The following is a 14,916-nucleotide window of genomic DNA, read 5'->3' as shown; positions in this document are numbered from 1 at the left end:
GTACGAAATACTGTTTCAAAAATGAAATAAATGAGATTATTTGAGGGGTGTGTGTGTGTGTATATACACACACACATACACGCAAAAAATCCATCCCCCTTTCCTTGGTATGGTGTCACAGGCTGTGTCCCTACTGTGGGGCTCGGGAGTGCTTTTAGCTCCTGGAACTGGGTGGGTCCCATGGCTACCCCTCAGGATTTTTTCCAGATAGCCTCTCCTAAATGGCTGGATTTGAATAGCAGCCACTGCATGTTCTTGAGAAACCAACAGAAGCACTGGGTGGTGCACAAGCTCTAAAGAAAAGGTTTTGGTCTGAGTACTATGGCATTCCCTTTCTCTTTGCCCCAGCCCGGACAAAAATTGTTTAACTTGGCAAAGTGGATTAATACACCCATGGAGGACTTTTGTTTAAAATGCTAACTTTGGTGAAGTCTTTAACAACCCTAGCTGACTAGTTTATTAAAAAGAGAGTTATAGTTATAAACCCTACTTTTCAGGCCTCTGGAATGACAGTTGATTCTCACTTGTGCATTCAGGGCTTGAAACAACAAAAAAATCCAAAAAGATGAGGAATTACTTCCTATGGCAGGATGCCAGCACCTTCTCTCTCTAAAGAATTTTGCAAATGACTCATCTAATCCTTGCAACATCCTGATGAGGTAGACGTTGTTTCCCCACTTTACAGATGGCAAAACTGGGCAGAGAGTCAGTTGGGGAGTCACCCTAGGCATCCAAGCAGCGGTGTTCAGGGCATAAAAGTACTCCTTTCCTCCTATGCAGTTGCTTCTCTTGCCCCAATGGGTGGTARTCACCTTAAAGTGACCACTCCCCTCCTGCACATGCGAACAGGCAGAAGTAGATGGATATGAAAAGCCTGACTCCCACACCCCCAGCACAGTGGCCAACACCACTAAATTAATGTGCAAGTGGAAGCCATCAGAAGTACAAAGAAAAGCTTTTGTTCTGCTCCTTCCTCCAAGTCACGGTCTGATCTGGGCTTGGATTAGATGACTTGCCCCATATCACAAGGCAAGTCTGGGTTAGAACTAGGATACTGTCTAAGAATTAGATATAGGGGCTACTGACCACACACACACACATGCATGCAAGCACATCTCTCCAGCAATGCTAGATCAGAAGAATATATACATAGCAGTCAATGAAATATATATATATATGTGTGTGTTAATATGATTCAGTACATTGGGGCAATGGCAAGTTCTAGAAAAACACTTAGATTTGAATGACTATTAGGCCTGTCTACCCTCCTCATGAGTAAAATGCATGTTTGATGGTTTTTCTCAGCTGACTCTACTTGTGTAATAAACCTCCATTCCACCACCACTACTTTTGACTATAATACATAGGTTAAACTAGGGTACCTCATTACATAAGGATGTGCAATACACAATCAACAGAGCAGTTGTCTGAGCTGAATAGTCTGAATACAAGTAAAAAGAGTAAATGAGCTTAAACAGTAATATACTCCAATTTACAATATAAGCAGAACAAGTAAAAATATTGCTCCCCATCTGATCCTTTTTTTTCCCTCCTCTACTGATGTGCCTGTAAGATTGACTTGGTAAACTGGATACACAAAAAAATAATAACTTTGCCTCTTGGAAGCTCATAAAATGATACCAGAAAAAGTTTTGTGACAGTTGAGCCACACAGACTGCAGTCATTAGACAATTAGAACTGGTAGAATAGAGAACCCTTTCACAGAGCTGTGGAGAAATAGAAAGAAATAGCCACTTCACATATCTCAATGCTGTTTCTGAAAACGAAAAAAAAAGGCAACAAATTAAGAGTCTTTGTCACTGTCCATTGCGCCATACATATCTGCCAGCTTTTTAAATCGAGGCCCCCAGTCACTGAGGTAATCGTAGTCCTGATCTCCACCTGTAGTCACTGACTCCAAGGAGCTGAGGGACTCTGCCACAGAACCATTACCTTCATATGCGTAGGTTGCTAACGAGTCATATGGGGGTGCGGTTGGATCTGTATCATTTTCCTTTAACCTTTGGTTAATGAAATCTCTGACATCCGTGTTATCTCGCTCTGCTGCAGTCCGCCGTGGCATAAAAAGTGTTTCCGGCACAATGTCTCTGCGTAATTTATTATTGTCTATGGCTTCGGGATTCCTYAGTGTGCCAATATCAAAAGCCTGGGTATCTTCCTCTCCACCACCTTCATCATTATAACTGACAATGTTGTCTCTGATGTCCTCTTTGGAAATAATCAAAGGCTCTTTCTTTCGTTGCCGTCTCAGTGCTGCAAACAGCACCACTGTAACTGGAAACAAAAATAGAGGAAGAGAAAGGGAAAAGTTAATCCCAGCTCTATTAAGATCYCCAAGAAATGCTGCACCGCTTGAACTCTAAGTTTTAAAAGACGTTCTGCAAAACTGTGAACACATACTTTGGGTTTTCAGATTGTGCGTTGTCTGCCTGTGAGTACCTTGTGAAATGAGATGGCATGGATATGCACTAGAAGAAGGGAGATGGCAAGCTTGTAAGAAGCTAAGCAGAGTGACATTTTGTCAGAAGTCATAGTTTTACCTAGAGACCTGTTGCTTTGAAAACAGAGATAGTTTCATGAGAGTTGGGAAGGGAGAAATACCTTCACCAAAATAGGTAATAACATCAGGTGTTAATTACCTTGAACCTCTGGGATGAGATGAAACTTGTGCTATGGACAAGGTTAGTATCTACTGGGCTATCATGAAAGGTTAGCGAGGCTGCATTTCAAGAACAGCAAGCATCTCCTCCTCTAGAAAGAAGTTTGGAATGGGATGGGTTCTGAACCAGCACAAAATACAAGTTCTGTTAACTTTCCTGGCATTTTTACAATGTACATCACCTTAAAATAGTACACAGCTTAAGTCTTAAAGACTGATGAGATAAGATATTGATATTATTTTATCTACTAAGGACTTGAGATTTCTCAAACAGGTATTTTAGGCCATATATATCTATATTATATAATTGTATAAATTATATATTATTATAAAGTGTATATATATATACTCTAAAGTATGTGTGTGTGTATATATATATTTTTTTTCTTTTATTCTGAGGGTGGGAATTCTTTCCTAGGCCCTAATCCAGATTTACATATTCACACTCAATAATGATCCCTAATACTGTCAGAGAAGTGGGCACAGAAAGGTGGGAGGGGATGTGTTCAACATTTTATTACCTTAGAAGCTAATTTSAGGCTTTTTTAGTTGGATACTTCCTTAAATGATTGAATATTTAAAAATGAATAGTGGCAAGGAGCAGGGATGTATTACTGCTATCACTGTTGCTTTAGTGGTCTGAGGCCCACAGTGCCCAGTAATTCAGCTGTGCTGTGCAAACTCAGAGGGGAAAAAAAAAACCCTCACATCTTGCTACTGTATTTGTAGTTCTTTCTTAGCAAAGCAAATCAGAAAATAACTGCATTCATTGATATGAGATAATAATGTGGATCAAAGTCCTCTCTCATGTCAGTTGTATTTCTGAAACTGTGTGAGACAAGGCACAGTAACTGTCAAAGTCTTTTTTTTTTTCTCCCCTGCAGTCTCTCCTTTGCTTGTAACTGTGTTGAAGACATTGTCCAGTACTCAGGATATCCCCCAAACAAAATTTTAGCCCATTGAAACTAATCTTCCTTAGTTTTCCTTGTCAGACTAAAAGATAAATAAATAAATAAATAAATAAAGATAATTTAGTGCAAGATCCTCTTTGTAGGTGAGCTTAAGCACGTTCTGGAAAAGGCTCTTACTCTGTTTCTCTCCACTGACTATACAGGGACTCAAGAACACAGGATAAAGTAGGAGAATGCTCTCCTAATTCCTGCTGTGTCTTTGCCATAGACTAGTGTGAGAATATCTGTCAGTATGAGTTGAAAGGAAATGAGTGAAGTGGTGAAACTGAAAGCATTAGAAAGGCTGGTTCAGATGGTGAAAGCCTCACACTCTCACACTGATGATGATTTACTTATGGTGTCACCTAAAGCCCTAATTTGAATGATTTTTCTTTGTGCTGCTGTACAAAAACACAATAAGAGAGCACTCCTGTCCTTAAGAGCATAAAGCTGTAAGACTATTTGGGAAGACTTGGAAAAGTCTATATGAGAGAACAGAAGTATCTGGATGAAATCATGGAGAACTTGAAAAACACAGAGTCAACTTTGAATGGGCTTCCAGAATAGTGACTGACAGAATTATCTGAGAAAGCATAGGAATGGTGCAGTTTTCTTTTTACGTGGAAGCGTTGTTGAAGTATCCCATTAACAAAAAAGGTGTTATATAGAATATGCTAGGATGATTCCTAAAATTGTGTGAGAGTCAAGGCACAATAACTGTCATTAATTAACTTTCATTAATAATTATGTCACATCCTTGGTACTTGGGTTTTCTTATTTTTTGCTGAACTGGCAGACAAAAAAACCCTAGATGTACTTTAACATCCAACATCATCTTTATTTGGTCAACTTTTAGCAGTATCTCAGGCCTCCTAATAAGCCACTAGGCATATTCAAACTGCARATAAAATCAGCAATTTTCAAGTACTTTTTGTTGATGTTAAACTTTAAATTTTGGTTCAAGTCTGCCCAGAATATCGCTTTTCACTCAGTAGTGGTTTCACATGCAAACCCAGCAACCAGACTGAAAATAGAAAATTATATACTAAATTGAAAATCTGCTTATGGTGCATGGCAGTGTGCGCAATAATTGACATAAAGTGCTGCTTAGCACGCAGAATCAATTATTTTTGATTGACATAAAACAGGAAATCGTTTTAATGTCAGATTGATATTAATGAGCACAGTTGTACTAACTAGTGCAAAACTATCTGCAGAATCAGATTTCTTTGTCTGATAAGGAACTTGATACAAAGAGGGCTCAGCCCTTAGATGCAATCATATCATGTTTTGAAAAATAATTTTAATGGCAAATTAAGGGCCTGTCTGCATTCCCTTGTGGGAATCCTTTCTGAAAAAGGGATAGCGTTTATCTGGGCAAGCTATGACTATATTGTTGAAGTTTGAGAGTCACCATGTGGTCTTTATCTCATGACTGGAGAGGGGAATTTTTTGCTAATCATAAAGATCAAGGTGATTCTGCTGTGGTGATTGGTGTGTTTGAGGGAGATAAGAGTATGGCAGAAACAAGTGGAGTCACTGAGGAAACATTTTTCTCTTTTGCTTGACCCTGCTGTTATAAAACTAGTCTGACTCCTTTTTTCCTGGGCAGGTGCCCACCAGGTACCTACCAGGTACCCACCTGGGCAGGTGACTAATGAAGTCTCATTGAGAACTGCCTATGTGCAATTGTACTGTTTTCACCAAGTGACTAGACTATGGTTAAAGGTTGAGGGACAGGTTTTCTGTTTGCTGTATGACATAAGAGGTGGAACCTGGCTGAGAGGAATATGCAGAAAAACATTGCAAACTACCCTTATTTTTCAATTAAAAATTGCTGACCACCTGTAAGTGCTGTAGCCTGCACATCCTCCAGACTCAGGAGATTCCAACTTCTTCGTATTCTCAGGTGCTAGAAATGGGGGACACTGTAGCTTTTGAGAGAGTGCTTTTATAGCCACCCCCTTTCAGTATTCATCTCCAGCACAACAAAAGCACTGCATGAGACTCAATTCTCCTCACTATAGACATGGAAAGTTAGTTGTTTAAAACTAAAACTATCTGGCCACCTCCAAAGGGTGATTTGTCTCATCCACCTCAGATACCAATAAGAGCATAGGATGAATGGCTCTCTAGAGGTGCCTGTCTCTTTCCATTGACCGGAGGGCAGAGCACAGTCATCTTGTCTTTCTTGGACTTTGCTAACTTTTAGGCAACTGCGGCCAAGTAGGATGAATTGTATCCACCACATCTGCAGTAGCCCTTAGAGAAGGAAATAAAATAATATAAATGCAGGATAAGACATTTGGTATCTCTGCTTTGCTATTACCCTAGCCTTGGCATAATCACTTGTAGCTATGCAAAATAAGTCACTGTCATCTATGAGAGTGATCGATCTGATCTGGAAGAGTTCTGTCCCCTTGTAACATTTATTTTGAGGAAAGCTAGTTTAATTTCTTTGTCCTACAAGTATTAAGGAGAGAAACTTCCCATGTATTATTTGTTTGAAATGTTCACTCCTAATCCAACTCTGAAAGGAACAATGTCTGTCTGCCACTTACCTAGTAATATAATGATACAGAGAAGAATAGCAATGAGAGCCCCAGTGCTAAGACCAGTAGGATGAATCAAAGCTTCTGCATTACAGGACAGCATCTTTCCTCGATGGTCACAAGCACATACTCGAATAGTCACTGTTTCGGTGCTGCTCTGGATAGGGTAGTCATTGTCTGATATTACCACTGGCAAGAGGTAGGTACTCATTTCATGCCGGTTATATCTGTTTTTTCGAGTGAAAATCCCTGCTGTGTTGTCTGGAAACACAAAGCAAACATTATAGGAGTACTCATCTGAAGAGCAAAAGCAAGGACGAGCTAATAAAGAAGGTCTTCCTAGAAATTCACCTCTGTTGTCCTGGAGTGTAAAGTTTGAGCTGCTGGCTGCCTCAGGAGCTAAGGAGAATGAAAACTGGTGTCCATTGAAAGAGTCATCTTTATCGACGGCACTTAGTGTTTGTATCAGCTGAAACAATAAGAAAAACATTATCTCCAAAGTCATTGGGCCTTACTCTTATTTAGCTATACAAGGGTTGTAAAGTGATCTTATTGTATTAACTTCTTTCTTCTACTTYAAGGCAGTTGATGCTGCTACAGTGAGCTTAATAAAAGTGATTCATGTGCTGCTGATGCTGCTTAGGATCACCATGCTATTGTATCCCAGGCTAATTCAGTAATGTAATGAATTTGGAAATTGGCAAGAGGATCATGTTGAAGTCAAGAGAAGGCTTGGGCTGATGCCACTCCAGCTGGATAGGAAACGTTTGCATTTGACAAGGACTAGAAACAAAAGGTGAGATAGTCCAAGATATCTATATATTTTTCCACCCAAATCCCATGTCACAGGACTTGTTTGGCTGAGTCGTCTAAATTATCTGCTACTTGGAACCATTTAACAGTAGGACTAGTGGAGAGAGAGTTATCTGGCAGCACATAGTTATATCACAGACAGGACTTTGTACAGACCTGTAACTCTTTTCTGAAGGAGGCAGTGGAGGTGCCTGAGTATAACAGAGGATCTCAGAGGGAAAATGCATCAGGGATAACAAGGCACAGTACAGAAAGCAGCTGTGTAAAACATAGTGTCACATTAGCTGCAAGAATACTAAATATAATCAGATTCTGTGCAGTCACTGTTTAATTTAATTTTGCAAAACTGACAGTTTGTTGCAATGCAAAGTACACCTCTTGATGAGGTGATGCAAGAGTAGTACAGAAACTCAATTCATACGGAATATTTTCTTAGTACAAGCAGTTAACACACCTGTTCTGCCTTTGCATTTTCACAGACAAAGGTCTCGTAAAACATAGGAAACTCTGGAGCATTGTCATTTACATCCAAAACCTTAATGAACACTGGGACACGGCTGCTTTGTTTTGGGTTATCTGAAATGATAAAACCAGAAAGAATAGAGAATTTATTTAGCCCAGCTACTGACTTAGGGTAGGGAAAGAAAAGAACAGAGTTAGGAGCTCGTTGCCTTAAATCTTTRCTTGTTCATAACTCTCCACAAAAATCAGGCTTTGTTGTCGTTACTCTGGTTCTGTGTAAACTATTTGGCTACAACTGGGTAGGAATGAGTCCAGGGTTTATAAATTCATTTGAACATTCCAGGTGTGCTTATGAATGCATATGTAATAGATATAAAATAAAATACTGAAATTAGATGAAATGAATGTATCAGCCTAAATAAAACAATTTGGAGAAAACAAGGTTTCTGGAACCTGTCATCTTCTTTAAGTCTGAAACAGGAGGTCTGAACAGGCATGAAGGTTTTTTTACCTCTCCATTTGTAATAGACAATATTCCCTGTCCCTACAAATCTTGTGTCACATTTAAGCTACTATGACTACCATTACAATATATAAATCATAACTGCTGTAGTTGTCACAGATCTTATCTAATCTTGTATGGATTGATTTGGCTGATGTTCTAGAGCTGATACTAAAACATATTGGCTGAAGAACATAAGCATTCTACAGAATCTGCAGATCCCTATATATAAACGTGTTGTTTCTCCCATAAAGACTATATGAGTACCAAAGGATTGAGTTTGATAAGGATATTCCTCAGCACAAAATACCTATTAAAATATTGCCATCTTCTTATACAGAAATGGAAACAGTTGGGAATGTATCACATTGTATAAACCATTCCTCTTCCTGTTGGACTAACGGACACAGACTTTAGTAATAAAGGTACCAAAATAAGGAAGGAAAGACAATGGGCAGCAATCTTGCCTAAGAAGCCTGAAGGATGAAATAGGCAAGATTAGGAGGCAAAAGATCACATCATAAAAACCAATGACTCCTACAGGGTGTAAAAGACTCATCCCAAAACCAGGTTGTTGTCATGAATCAAGAGGAACCCAAGAGACATTGCCAGTACTTGATAATCAGTGTCCCTTGTCCTCCATATCACACAAAAGTGATCATGGGCAGACTGGGTAGACATACACAACATAGTGCTTGGGAATATGTGAATGTGGGAATGTGAGAGAGTGAAATCTATGAGGGAATGGGTGTGACTGAAATCAGTTTTATTTAAAATAAATATCATCTCCCCCTTTTTATGAACTCACATTGAGTTTTGTTATGTTAATTTTCTACCCATGTTATAGTTTATTAATACACTTCAAACTATGTTTCAAGTGAAAAAAAAGATTGAATAAGATATAGCAGATCTATGACTCTCTTTGCTTCTACAAGCATTCATTATAGTCATTTGTTGAGTTAGGCTTTAGTGCAAACCCTATTACTGTATTTATCATACTTCTATAAATTTAAAAATGCCTTCTTGAAAATTGGCACTGTATATTTGTATTACAGAACTCAGTCATTTGGACAAAATATTATACTTTAAAGCTCTATAGTCCCATTGAGGTTAGTATGATTCCATTAGGCATAAAACACTAATATGAGCTGTTGGGCTAAATTCACTCAATTTAGTTGAATGTGTATTCAGTTTATGTATAATATCTGTATTAGCTGAATTGTATGCTAACATACATCAATACAAACATTACATTTTTATAATAGGCAGAAATCAAAAGTACTCATTTGAATTTAGAGGACTACTTGCAAGACTATTTTGTATGGGCATATCTTTCTAACAAATTCATTCAAATATATTGCTGAATGTATTTCTTTCCTCTCAAAAATTACAATTGTTTTCTTTGTTGTTTTTTGAACCATTAACTACATGTTTTTATTTTACTTTTTCTAGGTGCTTAAGATTTTGAAAAATTTAAAAAGGTATTGTAGCAAATAGAAGGTTCATGAAAACCTTATCCTCTGTGGATATGGGCCTTTTTTTTTCTCGATTTCATGGAAGTGTATGTGGAAATATATTCATACAACTTAAAGTTTGGGGTTTTTTTTACTTTTTTTCCTTTCAAACTATTTTTGCAAATGAATTAGTGTAGATTTTGTGTTTGTGTTGTCCTTTAATTACTGCTGAACTCCAACAAAAAGTTCCACCATACACAACAGATGCACAGGGCTCCTTAAATCTATTAATCTATACAGCAGTATGTTTTCTTTTTAGCCAGCAACCAATCTGAAAACTTAGAAATTTTTCTGAATATGGCCTCAAAGTCCTGCCAGTGTTTGGTTTATCCTTACATCTTAAGCAAAGAATATTTGTTTTTAAATACTCTCAGAATTCTCTCAGATGAATCAGCTGTAATTCTGCAGCTGTGATTTGGGAGCCCTGTGTTCTGAGTGTATTATCAGTTTGTCTTCTGACTATGTCTGGTAAAGTGATCTAGTGTTTCACCAAGTATTTGCTTGCAACATTCAGAAGGTGATTCTCATGGCTGCTGAGGAACTGCAGCTCGGACTGATGAAACACAGAGCCATAGGTAGTGTGTGTTTGGGGAAAAAAAGCCCCGAACTGTCTCAGGAAGAGCATTCAAAAATGGAACTATCTACAAATAGTGTCTATTTTAGATAATTGAAGGCAAAACTTATGTATTTCCATATTTTTTTTTCTGTAAAATGAAATCAACAATAGTTATGACTGAAAGGTATTTCTATTTATGGCTGTACCATTTGATTACTTTTTATACCAAAGGGAGCACCTGCCTTTCTGAATGTGTGTCCTGGCTGTAGCTAGACTGGATATTTGTTTTAGGTTATTTCAGGGAAATATACCTGGAGTTTGATGTGATGGCATGTCACTGAGAGTGATTAATGATCAGCTGAAACTTAGTGGAATGGGACTTAAGCTAGCCTTGGTTAAAATCACTAGTTTTAGCTAGGAGTGGTGAGTGGTGATGTATTTATATTTGTCTCAGATCATTTTTTTTTTTTTWAAGTCATTTAGCTTCTGAATTGCACAAAGACTTTGAGACAGTCACAGAACAGGTGTTAGTATTAGATATATCTACCATTCCACCATGCTTCAGAATCACGGGTAATGTGACTCTAAAGTGAATAGGATTGCACTTAGTGTGTCACAAGTATGTCACATGCTTGTAGTTAATGTATTACAATAAAGAGGACTGTTTATTAAGACTATCTAGCATAACATGTCCTCATCTAGACCTCATGCATTTTAGCTCCTAACATCAGTGTGACTAGTATCATCACAAGATGACTTCTGAGCGGTCCTAAACTGAACAACAGGATGGTTTGCAACTATGGATTTGAATTTCAAAGGAGAGTAAAGAAGTTAGAAATGGAAACCCTGATAAAACTGTTTAAGAACTGGGCACCTAGATCAATCCAGCCTCCTCAGGCCTACTTGAAAACATCCAGCCTGTGCTGAATTCAGTTTAGATCAAAACAAATTTGACCATGGAATGCAATTTAATTTTAAACCATGCTGTATACCACTTTTCAGAATTCAGCATTTATATTCAAATTTAAAAATGGCTATTACTGATTAGAAAACACAGAAGTGTTACCTTTCCTTCCTGCTCAGCTAAATTATCTCTTCATAAACTGTGTCCCTAGGAAACAGAAAACTGCAGATTGTCTCTTCCAGAGTTTCTGCTGCTTCTTTGCTATTGAGTAGGCCTATCCATATAACCTGACATCTGTCCAGCCATGTTTTCCACACACTCAGCTAGAAGGCTAAATTCATTACATCAGGGACTGCAGTCGTATCTAAGTTTGACTTACTGATCTCTGCTGCTATTACTGTAATGTTGTGCCATAGCAATGTTTCCCGGTCTAGGGCTTTTGAAGTAAATATCGAACCATTTCCTGAATTGATGTTGAATACTCTGTCCATATCAGTGTGTCGATCTACAGAATACCTGCAAATACAGATACAGTGGTTAGAAGAATGCTTTCCTTTTAATTTCTATGTCCTTAAAACATTTTCTAAGACTAGACATCAAACAACCAGTAAATGGGATTGCCTTTTGTTTACAGTGCAGGCTTCTGCACTTTATATATTCATACAAAGAGCTTGTTCTGAGCTGCTAGATAATGACACATTGGAGGTTTGATTTAGAAGGTGGGCATTGTCACTGAATAAATGAATTACTGTGGAATCTTCATACCTCTGAGACCTATCAAAGCTTTGTTTTTAGTGAGAAATGTGAAGTCTGTGTCCTGAAAGATATGAAGTTTATTTTAAGGCTGAGTTGGCTTTCCCATTATAAAACTCTCTTTTTATGGTTTGATATCTCAACTGTTCCAAATCACTTCTGATAGAAAATTTGACAGCTGGGTTTCATTTCTTCCTTTCACATCCCGGTGTTTAAAAAGACTGCCCCCCCAAAATAAGTCAGCAAGAAATAGATTCATTGCTGCATGGTACTTATCACATAAAGGTTTGCTGTAATTCATTAAAACTAAGTTGCTCAGCCCTGGTTGATGGTAAGCTACATGTGAAACTGAATGCTAACAAGCTCTGGAGGAGCTCAGAGTCTAAATACGGTTTCAAATTTTCAATCTGATCTTTCTTTTTCTGCCTTACTGAATCTAACTTGTAGAAGTCTTCAGTTTATGGGAGAGTGTGTTACTATCCTGATCCAAATGCTGTGACTTGATTCCACCTCTGGTGAAAAGAAAATTCTTGCATAAATTATGGAGGTTTTGACAGAAATATGTCTCTGATATTGCTAAAGCAAGTATACAACTGCATTATTCTGTTCTTGCTTCAACCTTAATGTGCGCTGATGTACAATCCAGAGCCTTAGGAAGGCCAGTGTGCTCCCTTGGTCTCCTTGCAGGCCATAGCAATGGAGGGAAAGCAGCTAGTGCTGTCTGTTGCATCTGAGCAAGGATAAAGATATGGCTGAGCTAGTATGTAGTTGGATTAAAACTGTGCTAGGAGAATGACAGAGAGAGTATAGCGTCACTGTAGAACAGAGGAATGCAAAAGCTAAAGAAAGAATTTCCATTCCCTGCTCTGCTCTAGGAGCAGCTCTGCAACATGTTGTCCCTTATTCTGCACAGATTTCCCAGTTCCTGTGCAGTGTCTCTTAACTTCAGAGAAAGATCCTTGTAAGGAGGAAGAGAATAGAAGAGTCCAGTTCATACACGTGATTCTGAGGAAAGTTTAAATTAAAAGGCAAACCTGCTAATTATCTTGTAAATGAATGCTTTTTTGTTCTTTGCAAGTAAACAAGGGAGATATAATATCCACAGTAATTTAGCCTGATGTTATTCTAGAATGAGAATTTAGTGTACCTACCTTCCTAAACAAAATTATACCAGGTACTAATTACTGAATTACTTTTATTTCTCAACATTGAATTCCACGGATACAACCAAATGAGATTCAAAGGTACTCACACAGCTAAAGTGTTTGGGAGGATTTGCATAGGCGTGCCTTGCTACTTCTTCAGTAGTTGATTTAGTCTTTTTGCTCTCACTGGACCAACAGTACCAAAATTTCAGCTATAGGGAGTCAACTAACCTGGTGTCACTAACCTAGTTCCTTTCTGCAGTATTATGACACTCCTGACAGCTTGAAAAGACCATGCAAAAAGGTATGTAATATGCAGTGCTGGCTGATGGGACAGCTCCAACAGAGTATATAGTTTTGCCCAAATCTAAATATTACGTGTGAATTTGTTGACTTAGCTGAAATGTTTGATGGAAGCAAGTTTATACAAACTGGTCTGATTCTCTTACTTTTTGACAAAGTAAGTATTTGTTATGGTAAACATTTCATTTTAAYTTTCATTCATTCAGGCTTTTCTATAACATTATGTTGGTATGTCGTGAATTCAGTTATATTTAAGATATTCTGCATCTCATTTCCATATCTTTTAGTTGAAGTACTTTAGTATTTCCATTTGGCAGTAAATCTAGATTTTTCATTCCTATTTGAAATGAAATATCAGGATTTCCCATAGATTAGCGAGTCTAGACAACTAGGCTCTTATTCAGCAAGATATTTAAGCAAGTGTCTAGCTTTAGGCATGAGTAGTCTATTTTTTTCCTTCAATTATGCTCTCACTCATGCTTCATATTATGAATGAAGTTAAAATATCTTGCTGCTTCAGCACATTTTAATGCCTTGGTATATTCTAATCACTATGATTACTTTTTAAAATTTCCTAAATTCAGTTGTGTCTGTGATACAGTATCTGGGAGAAATGAAAAAAATTCTTTACGGACTCTTTTTAAGCTTAACAGAGCTGTAGCAGGGAGGTTTTTCTCTTCAAGATACTCAGAATTTAAAATATAAGTCTTTGTAAACCCCTGTGTATATTCAAGTCATTTGTAAACTCAAAAAAGCAATAACAGAGAACAGCTTCTTAATGAAATGTTAATTTTATTTCTTCATATTCAAGAGAAAATACATACAAGGTCAATGTTGTTAAAGTATGTTCTAATTATACCATTAACCCTAGCCTAGAAGGATGATTTTAATAAGCTAGACTGTCACTTCTGTTTCTCAGTTTATATAATCCTGTCTCCTTTGATCAAGCATTGTTAATTAGGTCGAATTGGTGGCGATTCTGACTTAATGGTTCATAACCTACTAAGAATTAAGCAGACAACATCAAACTCATTTTTACATTTATTTAATGAAATCACTGGTGCATATTTGTCAGATTTCAGGACTTCACCCCTTTCAAACCTTGAAGTACTGACAAGCTAGGAAGTTAAAAGGTATACACGTAGATTCCATTCTCTCCTTGTATATAATAGGATGAAGGGGAGGGAGAAAGAGAGACTCTAACACATGCAAATATGTTGTCAGTAAAATACACAAACAAAATTAAGCCTTACATTTGTTTGCAGATCATTTTCATCTGGGATACTTTAGTAAATCAAATCACAGCAGGGAGGCAGTTCCAGTGACTGATGAACTTCATTATGCCTCTGAGGAGTTACTATAGCAAAAAAACTCAACTAGCAATTTAAAAAGACCTGATGTACAATACAGTCAGTTGCAGCATTTTTTTTGCAGTATGCAGTGGATAATAATATCATTTCTGTTTAGATCAAGCACAATTAGAATGCAAAACTTTTTTTTTTGTAGCACAACTGGACAGTGGAGTGTTAATCAGGAATTTATTGATGTTCCTATCTATGGATGACTATTTAAATATAGACAAACATCTATTGGTATATTTTTGCATTTTCTTAATGTCACATTGCAGCCAAGCTTATTTATAAGAGCTAGGCTGATGAAATTTGGCTCTACCAGTACACAGGTGGTAAATGATGCACTCTAATAACCAGAGCAGGTATCCACTTCATACTCTGCTGTTGCTTCATTGTTGTCTTTTACTCAGCGGCTTGCCATCTAATGCAA

At 37.5% G+C, this 14,916-nt stretch overlaps 1 protein-coding gene across 5 annotated transcripts in view; it reads right to left on the bottom strand.

Annotated features, from left to right (window-relative positions):
• Nucleotides 1-1,560: 1,560 nt before the first annotated feature.
• The window catches only part of LOC112973921 (cadherin-6), a 52,867-nt gene continuing 39,511 nt past the window's right edge, over nucleotides 1,561-14,916 (bottom strand). For 3 of the 5 annotated variants that reach the window (XM_026082344.1, XM_026082347.1, XM_026082346.1), the window contains 5 exons: nucleotides 11,313-11,449; nucleotides 7,450-7,571; nucleotides 6,534-6,651; nucleotides 6,192-6,443; nucleotides 1,561-2,295 (listed from right to left, as the gene is read on the bottom strand). In XM_026082344.1, the coding sequence (XP_025938129.1) occupies nucleotides 1,805-2,295; nucleotides 6,192-6,443; nucleotides 6,534-6,651; nucleotides 7,450-7,571; nucleotides 11,313-11,449 (1,120 nt within the window). In that variant the 3' untranslated portion in view covers nucleotides 1,561-1,804. Of the gene's footprint in view, nucleotides 2,296-6,191; nucleotides 6,444-6,533; nucleotides 6,652-7,034; nucleotides 7,043-7,445; nucleotides 7,572-11,312; nucleotides 11,450-14,916 lie in introns of all 5 variants that reach the window. The other 2 variants (XM_026082343.1, XM_026082345.1) reach the window with 2 other exon arrangements.

Source organism: Apteryx rowi, unplaced genomic scaffold (assembly GCF_003343035.1).
Source record: "Apteryx rowi isolate R43461 unplaced genomic scaffold, aptRow1 scaffold_573, whole genome shotgun sequence".
Lineage (NCBI taxonomy): Eukaryota > Metazoa > Chordata > Aves > Apterygiformes > Apterygidae > Apteryx > Apteryx rowi.
The sequence above is the reverse complement of the archived record's forward strand: the minus strand, read 5'-3'. Positions and strand labels throughout refer to the sequence as shown.